This window comes from Geotrypetes seraphini, chromosome 8 (genome assembly GCF_902459505.1).
Source record: "Geotrypetes seraphini chromosome 8, aGeoSer1.1, whole genome shotgun sequence".
Classification (NCBI taxonomy): Eukaryota; Metazoa; Chordata; class Amphibia; order Gymnophiona; family Dermophiidae; genus Geotrypetes; species Geotrypetes seraphini.
In genome coordinates this window covers 27174738-27193410 of record NC_047091.1, presented here as the reverse complement: position 1 = coordinate 27193410, position 18673 = coordinate 27174738, and the positions used below count along the sequence as shown (strand labels likewise).

Genomic DNA, 18673 nt, shown 5'->3' with positions numbered 1-18673 from the left:
AACCTGTTGTGTTTAACAGATCCACACACAGCTTGCAAATCACATTGAGGGATACGGGAAAATAGGGTCTTCATCAGGGAACACCTGGATTGGCCTCCGCGTGTGCGGGTCACCGGACTGGATGGACCAATGGTCTGATTCGGTGGAGGCATTTCTTATGTCTTATGACTGGGGTACAGGCCTTCCAGCTGATCCAAGCGGGGCAAATCTTCTGCAATAAGGGTGACCAAGTCAAGGGGACATTATTAGGGTGTGTTATTTGCTAAATAGCAATAATATGCATTATATTACTGTATCACACATGAATAAAAATTACTCTGGGATATAGAGTGATGAGAAGCAAGCATGCAAAATACCTCCTTACTCTGTAAAGTGAATCATGCAGCTTGTAATGAACAGCAAATTGTGCTTTAGCTTCTAACCAGCAGTCCAATAAGCCATACTCTCCCTCCGTTATATAGGTCCAAAGCTTTGGAATAATCTCTCATCACACATCAGGAACCTGCCCACTTTAACTGAATTCAAGACATCACTCAAAACACATTTCTCTAGGCAGGTCTTTTACTGGTTAAACCATTTATGTTCTCTGTTGCTCTTAATTGACCAGGTACCTCTGCTTATTGCTTTGATGCATGAGGGTGGTTTGAAAAGTGAGGTTAAACACAAACAAATCATTTTTAAAATTGGACAAAACCTGTTTTTCTGATGGGATGGAAAAACTGGGCACTCGCTGGTCTAAGTGTACAGGCTGCGATGGATTCTATGATGAGAAATATAACTGGTTTGGGGTGGTTTTTTTTTTATTTTTTAATATTTGTTTAACTTTTTTTTTTTTTTCAAAACGGATTTTTACCATTTTAATTTTTATGTAAACTGATGTGATGCGATTTTGGCCATTCTGTGATAAATCAAATTTTAATTTAAGATAAAGATGACCCTTTTTGCCTGAGGGCTCAGATCACTGTCAGCCCACCCCTGTTTGGGGGAGAATGTGACTTATTGTCCCAGGAGCATCAGGCTGCAGGTTGATTCCCAGGTGGAATGAGTAATGTCACTTGTGAGGCTGATCATAAACTGCATTATGTACTGTATGTGCCGTGGGAGTCACTGAGAAGATACCGCACTTAGTGACTCCTGGGGTGAGCCAAGATGCAGCAAATCCCAACTTTTACCAAACCTCAATAACTCGCCCCCATAGTGATGCACTTATAGCCTCACCCAAGAAAAGCACAGGCAATTTCAAACTCAGAAAGAGAAATCTTATTGGGAGACAACCTTTAAAGGAGAACCGCCCTCCAAAAACATAGAAACATGATGGCAGATAAAGGCCAAATGGCCCATCCACATCATCCACTATCTCCTCCTCTCCCTACATGCTAAGGCTCTTAACATTTGCATCTCCTCTTACTGCATTGTGAGGTCATAGAGCTTTATGGTTATAGAAACATGATGGCAAATGAAGGCCAAATGGTCCATCCGCAGCACCCACTATCTCATCCTTTCCCTATTGGCTAAAACTCTTTACACCTGAATTGTGATGTCATAGAGTTTTATGGTTATAGAAACATAATGGCAGATAAAGGCCATATGGCCAATCCACAGCATCCAATATCTCCTCCTCTCCCTATTGGCTAAGGTTCCCACTATCTCATCCTTTCCATATTGGCTAAAACTCTTTACACCTGCATTGTGATGTCATAGAGCTTTATGGTTATAGAAACATAATGGCAGATAAAGGCCATATGGCCCATCCACAGCATCCACTATCTCCTCCTCTCCCTATTGGCTAAGGTTCTTTACACCTGCATTGTGATATCAAAGAGCTTTATTGATATAAGCTAAGGTTCTTAACACTTGCATTGTGAAGTCATAGAGCTTTATGGTTATAGAAACATGATGGCAAATAAAGGCCAAATGGTCCAGCCTCAGAATCCACTATCTCCTCCTCTCTCTAAGAGATCCCATGTGCCTCTCCCATGCCTTCTTGAATTCAGACACAGTCTCTATCTTCACCACCTCTTCCATGCATCTACCACCCTTCTGTGAAAAAGTATTTCCTTACAATACTCTCTTCTTCTCTTACCTGTTACAGTTTTTCCCATATGGAGATGCTTCCAAGTTTGCACAACACGCTTTCCGCACGTTTGACAAGAATAGTGATGGTACCATTGACTTCAGGGAATTCATTTGTGCGCTGTCTGTCACATCTCGGGGAAGCTTTGAACAGAAATTGAACTGGGCCTTTGAGATGTATGATCTAGATGGAGATGGCAAGATCACCCGCCTGGAGATGCTGGAGATTATTGAGGTACCGGAAACCCATTCAGCTAAAGTGTCACATTAGTTAGTCTGTTAGGGCTGCATGTGCCAGATCTTGCAGAGTCTGCCTGCCTGGCAGCTGCACAGCCAAATAAATACATATATGTAATATGTAAACTGCTTTAACTGTAGCCACAGAAAGGTGGTATTATGAAACCCCATCCCCTTTCCCTTAGACAAGCAAGCAATGGGACATAAGCTCACACACACAAGCTGAAAGGGGCATGGTTAAAGAAGGTCTCTTATTTAACACAAAGGACCCCCTCCCTTTCAGTGTCCAGCCACAAGCTACCACACCAGCATGCTGCTGCTCAGACATCTGACCACCGCCAGGCAGAATGTAGTGTATGAGCATATCTTCTAGCACTCCAGAGGTTTACATAGTAATAGAAAGGGAAAGCAGCCACAGGTGCAAGAAAGGACAAACAACCATGGTGAAGAAGAGGAGAGAATATAATATTACATGAAGGGAAGACCAAGGTTGGGCTGGGGGGAAGTCACCTATCACCATCACTGCAGTCAAAGAAACATTAATCAAACAGTGATGGATAAGTTGCCGAGAAGTAGAAAGCCATTGCTTGTGATTTGAAATTGGAAAGGGATAGCCCTAACCTGAGATAAAGAGGTTTGTTGTTCCAAAGAACAGAACGGAAACATGAAGAGCAGGAGTGATGCCAAGGCAACAGGAAGGGACTTCAAAATGACATTCAGGAGTGTAGGGTAGGAGAAGGATAGTGAGAAATAGGAGAGCCCTGAAGATTGAATCTGATACATGAGGATAAGAACCTTGGAAGGGATCCTCCTGGAAGAGATTTGAAGGCAATAATCCAATTTAGAGAGAACCAGTGCCAGCAACACGATATGGAGAGAAGATAGATTGTGGTTCCTTCTCAAGCTACCACAGTGTAAACAACATGGGGGCATAACATGGGATATGTGTAGATGAAAGGAAAGATCCTGGTCAAGAGTAATGGCTCTGGAGGAAAGGGTGAAAATCAGGAATTCATACATAAGAGTTGCCATACTGGGACAGAACAAAGGTCCATCAAGCCCAATATCCTCTTGCTAACACATGTTCCTGGCAAGATCCCAAGGAGTAAAACAGATTTTATGATGCTTATCCTAGGAATAAGCAGTGGACTCAGGCTTCACCGTGTTGAGTTATAGTTTGTTTTCTGAGAGCCAGTTTGGAAGATGAGGCAATAAACGTTGAAGGTTGAATAAGAGTTGGGGTGGGGGGGAGAAGCTGTATAGATAAAGTAAACTCAAGAAAGATTCTGAAGAGTGCTGAGACAATCAAACCTTGTGGAACTCTAGAAAGCAAATACCAGGGGGTAGAAATGACCAAGGAGGGGTGGGCTATGAAAGAATGGCCAGTAAGGAGAATCAGGTTCCAGAGGCTAAGGTCAGGCAGCTTCAAAAGAAGTGTGTTATGGCTACAAGGTCTAGAGAGATCAGAATAACTTGAAGGACGAAAAGGAAGAAAAGAACGCTATTAATAATAGAAAAGAGACACCATACATGATACGGATATTGAAATAGAAAATATCCCAGGGATGGCCTGGTCTCTCTTATTAGTGTAAACTGCCCTGAACCTGGAAGGCTAGTGCAGGTTATAAGCATTAAATGGAATGTCATATAATACGAGGGAATCTGTACCAGACTCTGACCAATTTTCTCGGTAGGTAATTTACAGTACATTTCAAGTACATATCTTGCTTGTATTTTTTGGGAGCTGAAACCTCAGATGGTGGGATGGTAACTAGCTAAGTCGTAAATACAATATAGTCAACCCTCGGTGAAAGAGTGTCCATAATTGTTGATTGTCTGTTGTTTCCAGGGGAAGGCCTAGAAATATAAAGAAAGAAATAAAACCATAAGAAATCTAATAGATTTGTTTAGATGTAAGAATGTTGGTTTTGATGAGCATCTGCCTCCTCAGGTTCTCTTGACAGTCTTTCCACGGGCATTACAGGACAGAGAAAGTGTTCGGCTTCAGCTCCTTCCCTCTTTATACTGCTGCTGGATCACAATTTCTCTTCAACCTCTCATATGCTCATAGTAAGGTTTAACCTCAGGCTTGTCAGATACATCAGTGTAAGTGATAAAAGTGAACATGAGCCATCATGGGCTCCACTACCAATTCGTCTGCATCTTCATCTGAATCCTCTTCCTCTCCTCATGTCCTTGCTCTGCAGCCTCCTCACTAGAACATTTGATAACTGAGATCTGTTTCACTGTCATCCAAATATCATCTAACGTTACAAGAGCATGTGCAGGGAGGAAGATGAAACACACCCTCTGCAGAATCCAGGCCGTCAAATCTGGGTCCATAAAATTGAGGGTTGACTGTACTTTCCATTACTGTAATCATGAGTCAGAGTCCTTAAAAAGAGACTTCAATGTAGATTTACTTTCTCTCTAGTAACGATGACTTTTTATTTTCTGTCTCCTTTTCATCTCACATGAACACATGCTGAAATGCCAACTCACCGCATCCTTCTCCAGGCTATTTACAAGATGGTGGGGTCAGGGATCATGATGAAAGTGAATCAGGATGGACTGACGCCTCAGCAACGTGTTGAAAAGATCTTCACCAAGATGGATAAAGACAGAGATGATCAAATCACTCTAGAGGAGTTCAAAGAAGCAGCAAAGAGTGACCCCTCCATCGTCCTCCTCTTGCAGTGTGATATGCAAAAATAGAAGCAATGTTTGTGCTAATAATCTTGTCACAGTCCAGCCGACCACCCCTGCCTCAGCCCTTACAAGTCTTGTATACTATATTTAGAACCTGTTCCCCTGAGCAAAATATTTCTTAACACCCCCCCAACATCCCCAAACTGAACTCCATATCAGATACTCTCAGTCAAAGTGAATCGTAAAACGTCACAATCTCTCATACCTCAATCTGATTCTTAAAGCCAGAATAGCTGCAGCTGATCCTAATTTACCCATCCCTAAAATGAGTGAAAATGTAAGTGGTATCCACAGCTGAATGATGGTAAAGGAAAAAGATTTCTTCCTCTGTTCAGTAGCAGGAATGGTGAGCACCTGACAGCTCAGAAGACATGGGAGTAAAGCAGTGGCCTAAACCGGGGTCCCTTTTTTTAAAGACAGGTTCCCTGGTAGAGCAACCATGATGAACTCTCAAGCTACAGGCAAATGCTGGTTTCCAGAGCTGAGATAAAAGGAGGCATTTCTAAGGTAGGAAAACAGAGTGGCCTAGTGGAAGAGCTGATGCCTCAACACCCTGAAGTTGTGGGATCAATTCCAACACTGCTCCTTGTGACACTGGGCAAGTCACTTAATCCTCTATTACTTCAGGTACAAAATAAGTACTGTACCTGTATATATGAAATCTGCTTTGAATGTGTAACTACAAAAAGGCAGTACTGTATACATGTCTCAACCCTTTCCTTTTGGGTCAGTATTGAGCTACAGGGGTTAGTGTTTTGGTTTTTTTTTTTTTATGCCAGCTGCCATGAATTAACAACAGATATTCAGTGCCAGTAGCTAGGTGGTAGATAGTGTGGTAGGATGGATGATATCCAGTGCCCTATTTGGTTATCTAACTGGGTAGAGTTAAGACAGCCTTTTTGCTGGATAGTTATCCAGTTAGAGTCTGAATATGGCTGCCAACCAACTCTGTGGACTGCCCTTCATCTGCCCACAGATCACTGCAACACTCTAGGTAGTACAGAGGAGATCTTTGAGGAAATTCAGTGGCTCTCTCCGGATAAAACAGAGATGGTCTATGAGGATATCCAGTGGCTCTGTTCAGATAGTGTCACTGAATATTCCGGATGGGCCTGACTATCGCTGCTGACTGAATCCCTGTCCACTTGTTTTCAGATATATATGATCTATTTTGCTCCTTTAGCAGATGGGAAATGCACACCCATTTTGAACAAGTTTGTGACGTTAAGGTGCCTCCTTTTAGGTACCAGGACATTTAGGCCCAATTCTCTTATCCTTCTCCTAGCTTGAGTTTCCTTCTCTGTGCTGCTCTAGCTGAGCTCCCATCCTGCATCTTCCTAACAGCACTGCTGCCTCTCTTAGGCACTTGCAGGGCTGTTATTAGGGTGTAGCATGTGTTATTCTGGATGGAAGGTCCTTCAGTTTGCATTAAACTGTTCAACACTTGCCACCTCAAGAGCTGAAGGTGGTTGACATTGAGCTGTAGTAGTAGCTTGTGTATTAAGAGTAGTTAATGTAGCTAGTTTTTAAAAAGGTTTGGACAAATTATCAGAGGAAAAGTCCATAGTCTGCTGTTGAGACAGACATGGGATGGTAGCATGGAATGCTGCTACTGTTTGAGTTTTTGCCAGGGACTTGTGACTTGGATTTGCCTCCATGAAGACAGGATACTAGACTAGATGGACCATTGGTCTGACCCAGTAAGGCTATTCTTATGTTCTTAAGAATAGCACAGAAGGTGAATTACACACTTCCATAGTGAGTTGACAGGTAAAAGGCTTGTCTTGTTAATAACGATCTACAAATAGACCCTGCCAGTCGTAAGGGCAGTTTTAAAGGACTGTAATTATGCATTTGTTGTACAGCTTCAGCTTTGATTACTTATATAGACAGAGAGAGATAAATGTGGGTAATTCTCGTCATACAGTGGGTTGTGGATAGTTGGAAGATGTCAGGACCTTCCATGAATGTTAGATGACATGATCAGTTTTGGTTATTTTGGTGTGGCAGATATGATTGATGTTGCCTTGAAGTCTTGTTACTAGGGTCATGAAACCTCTAGCTCAATGTTCTTCAATGCAAGGCCTAGGGGCCAATGAAACCTCCTGGAGCCCTCTGGGGCAGCCCTCATCATCATTATGGCTGTTTTTCTGCTACTCTTTACCTCTCTACCCAAGCTCATGACACAAAGAGGAAAGTGGATGGGAAGAAAAGCCACATGCTTAAAGGAGAAGGCATTTCTCAGTAGATGAAGAAAATGCATGTGGAAATGCTGACCTTCTTCAGCATACAATAAAAAGTTTGAAGATAGACTGATTGGGCAGATGTCATTGACACACACTGGTCAGCAGTGTCCAGAGGAGCCAAGGTGTTAAAATGATTGGGGTGCTAAACCCAATGGAAATTACTCTTTCCTGGTCAATATTGAGGGTGCTCAGGCACCTGCCTCCTATGGCAGTGTCATAGCCTTGCGTGGAAAGATAGTTGATGGTTCTCCTTCAGCTCTGTTGACTCCAGCTTAAAAATGAATGAAGACCAGAGTTATCCTAGCCAACAGCTTCTTAAGCTGTGTGTTGGGACCCAAATGGGCTTTCCAAAGTTGCATCATTGTGCTACACCTCTGGGGGTGAGGGGGTCACATAATATTTTTTTTGCTGAAATCATGGAGTCACAGTCACAGAGGGATTGGGAAGTACTATCCTAACCTCCAAAGGGAAGGATTTTATGATAGTTTCGTATCTAGGGTTACCAGATTTTACGAGGGAAGCAGGGAGAGAACATAGCTGGGGTGCTGCTGGAGAGAAAAAAAACTCAGGCTGAGATAAGAGAATCAGGCCTGAAAGTCCTGGCACCTAAAGATCTCAGTACCATAAAGTCCTGTGCTTAGGTGAAGCCTAAACGTTTTGTTCCCATGGGGAGGTCATAAGGAGCAGCACTGGGAGATTTGGGACTTGATCCCTGATTTGGAATTCTCCTAGTCAGTGGTAAAGTTGTTCACTGCAATATAAGTCTTTGGGAGTCATTTTTAAACCCAACAGGGAGCTGGTAGGCATACGGGTAATTTGTACCTGTTGACCACAAGCAATTTTTCAAAGGGAAAATGTCCCTCAGGTGTTTTCTTCTGAAAATGTAGAGCCAGTTTCTCGTTTCTGACTCTGAATTGCAGATAGAAATCTTGCACGCGGACTGTGTGGACACTTTTCTCCTGCTGAATCGGAGGAAGAGTGTCGGGTTTTTGTTCAACTGCCAAATTTTAATCCTGGTGATTGCTTTCACTGGATTTATCATTTCTGCCCTTGCCATGGTTAACGTAGGGAGCAATAATTTTTCACCAATAAGGAAAACTACACCCAGATAGAGCTGGCTCTTGTCCCTGGAAATATTACGCATGGATATGGATCTGCTCTTTCTGTTAGTTACAATGCCAGCAATTTTAGAAGGTTTCCTGGGTTCTACAGATGGAAAGAGCCAATTCTGAAGTCAAAACACAGTTGTAAGTGTGCATGGCATGGTGTTTAGAGTTTACAAAATGCAAAGTCTGGCAGGCTTTTGATATAGAAGATTGTTTTAAATGAATAAATGTGCTTGTGGGCCTGCCATTGCTAAGACACTTGTACAGTAGAAGCAGCAGCTTTGGAAGGGACAGTGTATGTTCCTCTCTTGTATGCACTCTCCCTGTGTTAGTTTGCATTCTACCACATTCCCTGCATGCAACATGCCTGTTCTCTTCCCACCTCCACACGGTACAATGAGGCTGGCAATACTCAGAAGCCCCATTTCCACCAGTAAAACCTATTTGGCTCACCCACTTGTCTAGGCCTCATCCTGCTCGCCCCTCACCACTGAAGCAGATCTTTGTTGCTGCGCTATGCAGATGATACAACGCTCATCTATCTACTGAGAAAAGTCAAAGCCGAAAGTCATAATATAAGATTAGAACTGAACATAAACATGATGGAAAATGATGAAGATTTTGATATTGAAGGCAATAGAATAGAAGTTGTAAAGGATTTCAATCTACTGGGCTCTTTTGAAAACAAAGAAGCAACTAGCAGGGAAGAAATACTCCGCAGAATAGCACTTGGTCGCTCTTCAAAGGAGGCTTTCAATAAAGTATTCAAAGGCAAAGAAATAACACACCAAACGGAGATCAGACTTGCCCACGCACTCGTTTTCTCAGTGGCCAATTATGGATGCGAAAGCTGGACACTAAAAACCTGCCCAAATCGGCACATGGACGACCTAAAAGACAGTTGGTCCAAGTGCTGATAATCAAACCAGGTTTTTAGACATATTCAGAGACTTTTTAGGTCTCTGAATCTTGCTGTGCACCCAGAGCTGAAAGGGGCGTTTTTGAAGGAGTGGTGAGGGCGGGATGTGAACCGGCCTAGATTTAGTCATATTGCAGGGATAATCGAAAGTTTTGCGAGGTTGCCTGGACAGAACTTATACGTTGTGACTTAGGCGATCTACAAATAGGTCGAAGTGCCCTAAAGGTATCCAAAGTGACCACATAACCACTGCAGACACAAAATACAGACACCACACACTCCCCCAATGATCACTGGCCCCCCCTCCCCACATCTGCCTCCAAAACATCAGCACCTGGCATAGGAAAGCCTAGTAGAGCTGCACAGAGGTGGCTTAAGTAGATGGGGGTGGGGGGTGGAGAGGAAGGGCTAGTGAACCATAGCAAGGATGACCCAGGCCCATAAGCCACTCTAACCACTACATTCATGGTGGAAAATGTGAGCCCACCAACCCCCCCCCCCCAAATCCCACTCTACTGCCATATAGGTGGCACCTGCAGCCATAAGGGCTATTGGGGTGGTAGACAGATGGGTATAGTAGGTTTTAGGGATATTTGGGGAGGGGGGGCTCTCCATGACCTGCAAGGGAGTTGTGGTGAGATGTATATGTGGCACCCTTTTTGTGAAGTTCACAGCAGTGCCCTGTAAGATGCCCCACTACTCTGTTGCCATGTCTGGGTGTCCAGTCCATCACTTTGCTGGCCCTGCCCACATCCAAAAGGTCTTGTTCTAGGACGATTTTTTGGACGAGAATGTAGTATAAAGCTAGCGGTCTGGACAATCAAATGGCTGGACATAGAAGCAGACGATTAAAAAAATAAATAAATAAAATAAAATTGGGGATGTATTTTTTGAGAATGGACTTTGGACACTGCTAACTTTGAACAACTAGCACCATGGCCCTAAACAGACTTAGACGTTTCTGTTGACTTGATCTGCTTTTGCTTCTGACTCTTGACTACTCTGGTAGATGAGAAACTGCTCAAGACCAGCCCCAGGAGTGCATTTGACCTCTGACTGCTTTACACATTTGGACAGTTGACCACCCCTCTCACCTCAAAGTAGAAATGGGTCTGGAGGCCCCACAAAATGACAAATCACTTTGGCCTATGTAATGATGTACAGGAGCAACCATCAGAGAATATTCAAGTGGCAGATTTGCCCTTCCCCCCCCCCCCCCACTCCCTCTCCTATGTTTGACTTGACAATTAAGGAATAATTTTGTAAATATCCAGCTAAATTTAGAAGGTGGGACACAGGTGAATGCCAATATTCTGGTCCTTTTTCTTGCACGCTACCATATATGAATGTTAATGACTGGTTAAGCATCGTTCTGTAAACACGCATGCTATGTCTTATAGTGGGTATTCACATACAGGGAGTCTGGGCGGGGCAGATTGCTGCCAACAATCACACCTAGACTGCGGGCACATTCTTGACACATTCTACTGGTAATCTATCAAGAAAAAGTGGCCTCTGCTTTTAGGCCCCGAAGAGACAGGTTCAGGGGCTTCAATGTGGCACCATATTCCAAACAGAAGTGTATTTTATGCATGCGCTTTCTGTGTGCACCCCTGCTCCCCCAATGCCTGTGCATGGCATGCAAATCAGTGCACGTTTCTTGTTGGTGAACGCACATTTGAGACCACAGAAAAAGGCTTTATAACTTTATTGTCTCTTTCTCCCTCAACATGTGGTTTCTTTCTTTTCTGAGCTGATGTCACATCTTCTCACCTTTGGTTGCCCCTTCTGTGGCCTCAGGACACTTATTAACCTTTAAGAATCATAAAATGTGTCTTACCGTCATTATTAAATAAAAGAGAGTATATCAGACCTGGGAGAGGCTTAGCAAAGCAATGAAAATGTGAAAAGATTCTTGTCCTGTCTGCAGGCATATTTCAAGTGGCACAATCTGGTATCCTGCAGAAGAACCGCCAAATATGCTTCTCTTCCTTTCTCCCTCCTCTCCTTTTTGAACGATAGATGGTGGTTTTTTCCTGTTCTGTAAACTGTTATTTATGCGTTCCTTCCTAAAAGTGGTGTATATACATATATATATAAGTTGTAAAGAATAAACATCTCCCGAGTGCAGCCCTTGAAATAGAACCAGTTCCTTACTCCCAGAAATTTTCAGCCCAATGGAGGGGGGTAAGATTCAGTCAACTTTGCTCAATTTTGTCTGGCACCTATCCGTGCTGAAAATCCGACAGCTGGAAGCCTGTTGGGAGTTACCCAGCCCCCCACATACATCTTCAGCCTTTTGGCATAGTTATCCGAGTACCACTGTTGAATGTCTGTGGTGCCTGGGTAATCTCCTGGCTCTGCCCCAGCCCACCCTGGCACTAACCACATAGTTCTCAGGGGTCTCCTTAGACTTTCAGCAGCACTATGCAATTATTTGCTACTGAGAATTTGAGGATCACCCAGTCAGCGGGAGATAACTGGATGGGAGCCTCTCCTACACATTTATAGGTATCTCCCACTGGATTTCAGGCCCCAGAATGATCAAGCAGCAAACGAAAGATAACCCCAGACAAACCCCTAGAAGCCCCCTTCTCCCAGCAGAGGGGTGTAAAGGCAGAAGCAGGCAGACCTGCTGAAGACAGCAGCAACAGTGGAGGGAAGGAAGGAGAGGTGCTGAGTTTTACCACAGAGCCCCTTCATCTTTTTCTAACTCAGCAGAACAGTTCTTTGCACTGTTGGGTTTGGTTCTAATATTCTAACTGAAAAATTAAATGCATTGAACCATTCCTGGCTTTATCTGACACGAGAATCGTCGCAAAAGGGCTAAAGGGATTTTCATTTGCTGAAGCATGTAGACCTTTAGGGCCCCTGTTACAAAGCCGTGGTTGCGATGCGACTGCAGTAAGTGCAGTGAAACCCAGGCATCGTTAGCGTGGCTTTGTAACAGGGGCCCTTAGTGTGGTGCGTACTGTGCAATATTGCAAGGAATTGCGTAAGCTTTCAAGAACATGAGGCAGCCCTTGTCTGATTGCAGCAATACACAGAGAAAAAGAACATTTGAATACACTTGTACATTTTATGTCTGTATGTTTTCTTTGTTTTATTCATGATTATGTATTGTACAATGTAATGCACCTTGGTTCAGACAGAATCTAAATTAATAAACCATGATTGGGTCATTGGGCTTTTTTTTTTATAAGGTGATACCTTCTTTATTGGCTAGAGCAGCGAGCTGAGGTCCAGGGGAGCCCAACTCAGATTCCATCTTGGACGTCACTTAGGTGTGGCAGGCTGGATTAGGTTTTTAGGAGAGGTCAAGACACAAACACACAATTTGCATGTAAAAGCCTTGTGTTCTAGCTCATTTGTCTCCCACTCTATAAACAAAGCTTGGCTTACCTCAGCCAAATTGTGCCTGCCTAGGACCTCTCCGATTGCCTAAAGTCCTCCCGTAGTCCCACCCCTCTGACTCAGCACTGCTGCAAACGCAGGGCATTCTGGGACATGTAGTTTTCTTTTAACCGTCTAATGCCCCCCCTTCTGCCCAGAAGCCTAACTGCAGTCTTAGAGAGTGAAAAGCCCTGGCTCCTTTTACAAAGCTGCAGTAGCGATTCCCCTGCCATTCAATTCTTATGGGCTTCAGTGTATTTGCTGCGTGAGAGTTGCTACTGCTGCTTTGTAAAAGGGGCCCTTAATCCTCCATTGCCTTAGGTAAAAATGAAAGCTTAGTGCACAATAATTGTCGCATGGCCCAGAGACATAAAACAGGATGCACAGCATTTAGCTAAGATATATATAAAGTAAAGTCCCTAGCCTTAGACTGTGAGCCCTCCAAGAACAGAAAAATACCTAATGATGTCCTTCTTCAGCTCAGGTAGGAGCAAAAGATGACAGTTCATAGAGAAAGAACATAAGCAATGTCTCCGCTGGGTCAGACCTGAGGTCCATCGTGCCCAGCAGTCCGCTCATGCGGCGGCCCAACAGGTCCAGAACCTTTGCAGTAATCCTCTATCTATACCCCTCTATCCCCTTTTCCAGCAGGAAATTGTCCAATCCTTTCTTAAACCCTAGTACCGTACTCTGCCCTATTACGCCCTCTGGAAGTGCATTCCAGGTATCCACCACACGTTGGGTAAAGAAGAACTTCCTAGCATTGGTTTTGAATCTGTCCCCTTTCAATTTTTTCGAATGCCCTCTTGTTCTTTTATTTTTCAAAAGTTTGAAGAATCTGTCCCTCTCCATTCTCTCTATGCCCTTCATGATCTTGGCTCGGCCCAAAATTAGAATACCTGCCTACCCTTTTCACACTACCCACAGGCTCGGCTCTACACCTTGAGTTCTCAAGCAAGGTCCTCGGCATCATTATCGATTCCTCTCTCTCCCTCAACGACCACCTCAATTCCTTGGCAAAATCATGCTTTTTCAGCCTCCACATGCTGAGGAAAGTAAGATCCTACTTTCACCAAAAACATTTCGCCATCCTTGTACAATCCACCATTCTCTCCAAACTCGACTACTGTAATGCCATTTATGTATGCCTTACAAAAAAAAGTCTCCACAGACTCCAGCTTATACAAAATACCGCAGCCAAGTTGATTTTTGCAAAACGCAAATTCGACCACGTCTCCCCACTACTTACCAATCTTCACTGGCTTCCAGTGCTTTCCAGAATTCATTTCAAATGCTCCTGTCTGGCTTTCAAGATCATTCACGGCATCCTTCCGCCCCTAATCCCACTATCTTTTAACGCCTCAAGGCCTTCTACCACCAGATCCGCCCACAGACATAAACTATCCTTCCCCTCTCTGCATGGTATCCTCTATGCGGGCAAACTGGGAAAGTCCCTCGTCTCCAAAATCACGGGCCTTTGGAACGATCTCACTATCCCGCTGTGGAACCTGAGCTCCCTCCAATTATTCCGCAAACAACTGAAAACCTGGCTCTTTTCTAACACATAATCATCTTTCTAACATAAGATCATTTCTTCTCCTGTTTATATTCCTTCTATCCATACACTCTTGTAAATCATTCTCCTCTCTTCTTATATTTTTAAGCTTTGTAAACCGTGTTGAGCTCCACTTCCGTGGAGATGATGCGGTATATAAACCTAAGGCTTAGTTTAGTTTAGTAAGTCTCCTCTTCTCCAGGGAAAAGAGTCCCAGTTTCTCCAATCTCTCAGCGGATGAAAGGTTTTCCATACCTTTTATCAGAAAAGGGCGAGAGGGAGGGGAATAGCTCTGTTATTTGCTCCGAGTTTACTTTCTTCCCTGCAAGCTGCTGCTCAGGAGTTATTCCTCCAGAAATTAAACCCTGGATTCAACCAATGTACTACTTGGTATAACATTCTAGTTGTGCATAATTGAACTCTTTTTAGTTTGCATATGATTGTATGCTGTCGCTATTATGCACACAATTTTTTGATTTAGATTTGATGTATTAGATGCTATTATGGCTCTGATTTCAATTATGAATGTTGTTAGAGTTAACTATTTAATCATTTTATATAATTATTGAATTATCTTCCCCTCATTTATTTTGTTTGCATTACTGCTTTATAGGGTTGATATATGCTTAAGGCCTTACTATACAATATCGCTATTTTGCACACTGGCATGGTTATATACCACTCCTGGCTATGTTTTTAGCCAAGAGGAATCATCTATAACAGTGGTCTCAAACTTGGCCCCCGGGATTATACAGAATAATTCTTTATGGAACTGCAGGGATCAGACGGACTCCACCTGACCAGAAGAGGCAAGAACGTCTTTGGACATCGACTAGCCCGCCTACTTCAAAGGGCTTTAAACTAGGTAAGTTGGGGGAGGGTACCCACTCATGTACCAGCGCAGTAAGTAATTTTCCAGGAGAGGCGAGTCGACACTCCATTTCTGAGACCGAGGTAAGTACACACAGTAAAAATAATACTATAAGAGCCACTCAAACTCAGGCGGGAAATTCTACACAGGGTCTTAGCAAACATAAAGTATGTATGTTAATGCACACAGCTTAGGCAATAAAATTCTAGAATTGGAGACAGAAATAACGAACGCCGACCTCGATGTAATAGCGATATCTGAGACTTGGTTCACAGACTCACATGGGTGGGACATGGCTATACCAAGTTACAACTTACTTCGTCGAGACAGAGAGGGCAGGATAGGGGGTGGGGTAGCACTATACACTAGAGATAACATCAAAGTTACCAGAATCACGGATGTCAAGTACACCAGGGAATCACTCTGGGTGAACCTGGCCAGAGGAAACGAAAAATGCCTGTATCTTGGCGTGGTATACAGACCTCCATAACAACAGGAAGACAAGGATATGGAATTAATCAAAGACATAGAGAACATCACTTTACGAGGGGACACGGTACTGCTAGGGGACTTCAATATGCCCGATGCTGATTGGAACACACTTTCCGCTACTACCAGCGGTAGCAGAAGGCTTTTAACCTCCATAAAGGAGCGCGACTCAAACAAATGGTACTGGAGCCCACTAGAGATCAGGCGACACTGGACCTGATACTCACCAACGGAGAAAACGTTTCAGAAGTTTTGGTAGGCGATACGCTAGCCTCCAGCGACCACAACATGGTATGGTTCAACATCAAGAAAGGCTTCACTAGATCAAACACATCAACAAAGGTCCTCGACTTTCGGGGCACTGACTTTAAACGCATGGGAGACTTCGTTCATCGGGCGCTACAAAACCAAGCTGAAAACGTTAATGTAGAGGCTATGTGGTCAACCCTGAAATGCACTTTGCATGAGGCAACAAACAGCTATACAAAGACAGTAAGCAAACGCCAGAGGAAAAACAAGCCCCAGTGGTTCACTGCAGAGATCTCGGATCTTGTTAAGGAAAAGAAAAAAGCTTTTATTTCCTACAAGCAAACAGGAAACAGGGTGGCAAAAGAAGACTATCTGACCAGGTCTAAAGCAGTCAAAGCGGCAGTCAGAGAGGCCAAGATTCAAATGGAAGAACATCTAGCAAAAAACATTAAAAAAAGGGGATAAATCCTTCTTCAGATACATTAGCGACAGGAAACGAAACACAGATGGGATAGTACGCCTCAGGAAAACAGACGGGAATTATGCAGAATCGGATTCTGATAAAGCCAAACTACTAAATGAATACTTCTGCTCAGTCTTTACCTGCGAGGCGCCGGGGACCGGTTCACAGCTGCAGGCAAGGCAAACCTCAGAAGACCCGTTTCAAAATTTCAAGTTTACATCCGGCAGCGTCTACTGCGAACTATCAAGACTCAAGGTGAACAAAGCCATGGAACCGGACAATCTACACCCCAGGATTCTTAGGGAGTTGTGTGATGTCCTGGCGGAACCGCTATCCATGCTCTTCAATCTTTCCCTGAGTACCGGAAAAGTCCCCTTGGACTGGAAAACGGCTAACGTCATTCCACTGCACAAAAAGGGTTGCAGGACGGAGGCTGCGAATTACAGACCGGTGAGTCTCACCTCAATAGTAAGTAAACTCATGGAAAGACTTATTAAACACAAATTAGATATGATCCTGATCGAGGAGAATCTACAGGATCCCCACCAGCATGGATTCACAAAGGGAAGGTCCTGCCAATCCAATCTAATCAGCTTCTTTGACTGGGTTACAAGGAAACTGGATATGGGGGAGTCTCTGGACTTCAGCAAAGCTTTTGATAGTGTCCCGCACCGCAGATTGTTGAGCAAGATGACATCGAGGGGATTGGGAGCAACATTGATGACATGGGTCAATGACTGGTTAAGCGGTAGACTCCAGAGGGTAGTGGTTAACGGTACCCTCTCCAATACATCAGAGGTGACCAGTGGAGTGCCACAGGGCTTGGTCTTGGGACCGATCCTTTTCAACATATACATAAGAGACCTAACTCAGGGGATTCAAGGTAAAATAACATTATTCACTGACGCCGCCAAACTATGCAACATAGTAGGTAACAGTGCTTTGCCCGACAGTATGGAGCAGGACCTACTCTTATTGGAACATTGGTCCTCAACTTGGCAGCTAGGCTTCAAAGCTAAAAAATGTAAGGTCATGCACCTTGGCAGCAGAAACCCGTGCAGAACTTACACACTAAATGGTGAGACCTTAGCTAGGACTAAGGCAGAACGTGATTTGGGAGTGATCATTAGTGAAGACATGAAAACTGCCAATCAGGTGGAGAAAGCTGCATCCAAGGCTAGACAAATGGTGGGATGCATCCGTAGAGGTTTCGTCAGCCGGAGGCCTGAAGTCATAATGCCCTTGTATAGATCCATAATGAGACCTCATCTGGAATATTGTGTTCAATTCTGGAGACCACATTATCAAAAAGATATGCGGAGAATTGAGTCGGTTCAACGATGGTCTCGGGACTCAAGAACCTCCCATATGAGGAAAGACTGAATAAATTGCAGCTATACTTGCTCGAGGAACATAGAGAGAGGGGGGACATGATTGAGACGTTTAAATATATCACAGGCCGCATCGAGGTGGAAGACGATATCTTCTTTCTTAAAGGACCTTCGACCACAAGAGGACATCCACTGAAAATCAAAGGTGGGCAATTTCATGGTGACACCAGGAAGTATTTCTTCACCGTAAGGGTGGTCGATCATTGGAATGAACTTCCACTGTAAGTGATTAAGGCCAGCAGCGTGCTAGATTTTAAAAAGAAATGGGATATGCATGTGGGATCTCTAGCGGGGTGAAGTTCTGAGGGTGGGTCTTTAGCATGGGCAGACTTGATGGGCTATGGCCCTTTTCTGCCGTCATATTCTATGTTTCTAACTTGTGCCTTTAGTGTCCGGTAGTTGTGTCTACAACCGCCTTCAGCTCTCACCTCCAGCACGAGATTACACTGCCTCTAATAGTTACCTTATGTTCTGGAACGTTGCCCGCCTCACTGCTGTAACCTCACGCAAGCGCTTTCCTGCGTCTCACTCTGTATGTGATTGTGAGGTGGAGTGGAGAGGACAATCGCGTACAGACGCAGGAAAGCGCTTGCGTGAGGTTACAGCAGTGAGACGGGCAACATTCCAGGACGTCCCAAAGAGTAGCAAGATTCCATGCTACCAATCCCAGGACAAGCAGTCCTGTCAAAATCCAAGTTTCCAAGTAGAGAATGACACAGTGACAAAATTCATCACCGTTCCCGTCCCCGCGGATAACCGCGGGAAAACATCCATGTAATTTTCTAGTGTCTAATTTCAACTTCGGTCCTTCTACACCAGCATTCTTCAAAGCAAAGCTTGCGGGTCAGTGGTTGTGCTCAATTATACTCTGATTCTTTCTTCTCTCCTTAAAGAATGACATGAATATGGTTTCCCGCGGGGACGGGACCGGTGATGAATTGTCACCGTGTCATTCTCTATTTCCAAGTTTTA

General features: G+C 44.0%; 1 protein-coding gene across 5 annotated transcripts in view; it reads left to right on the top strand.

Annotated features, from left to right (window-relative positions):
- HPCAL4 (hippocalcin like 4) overlaps positions 1 to 8831 on the top strand; it is a 43682-nt gene extending 34851 nt beyond the window's left edge. For all 5 annotated transcript variants that reach the window (XM_033956951.1, XM_033956954.1, XM_033956950.1 and 2 more), the window contains exons 3-4: positions 2093 to 2308; positions 4828 to 8831. In XM_033956951.1, the coding sequence (XP_033812842.1) occupies positions 2093 to 2308; positions 4828 to 5025 (414 nt within the window). In that variant the 3' untranslated portion in view covers positions 5026 to 8831. The remainder of the gene's footprint in view (positions 1 to 2092; positions 2309 to 4827) is intronic.
- Positions 8832 to 18673: the final 9842 nt, after the last annotated feature.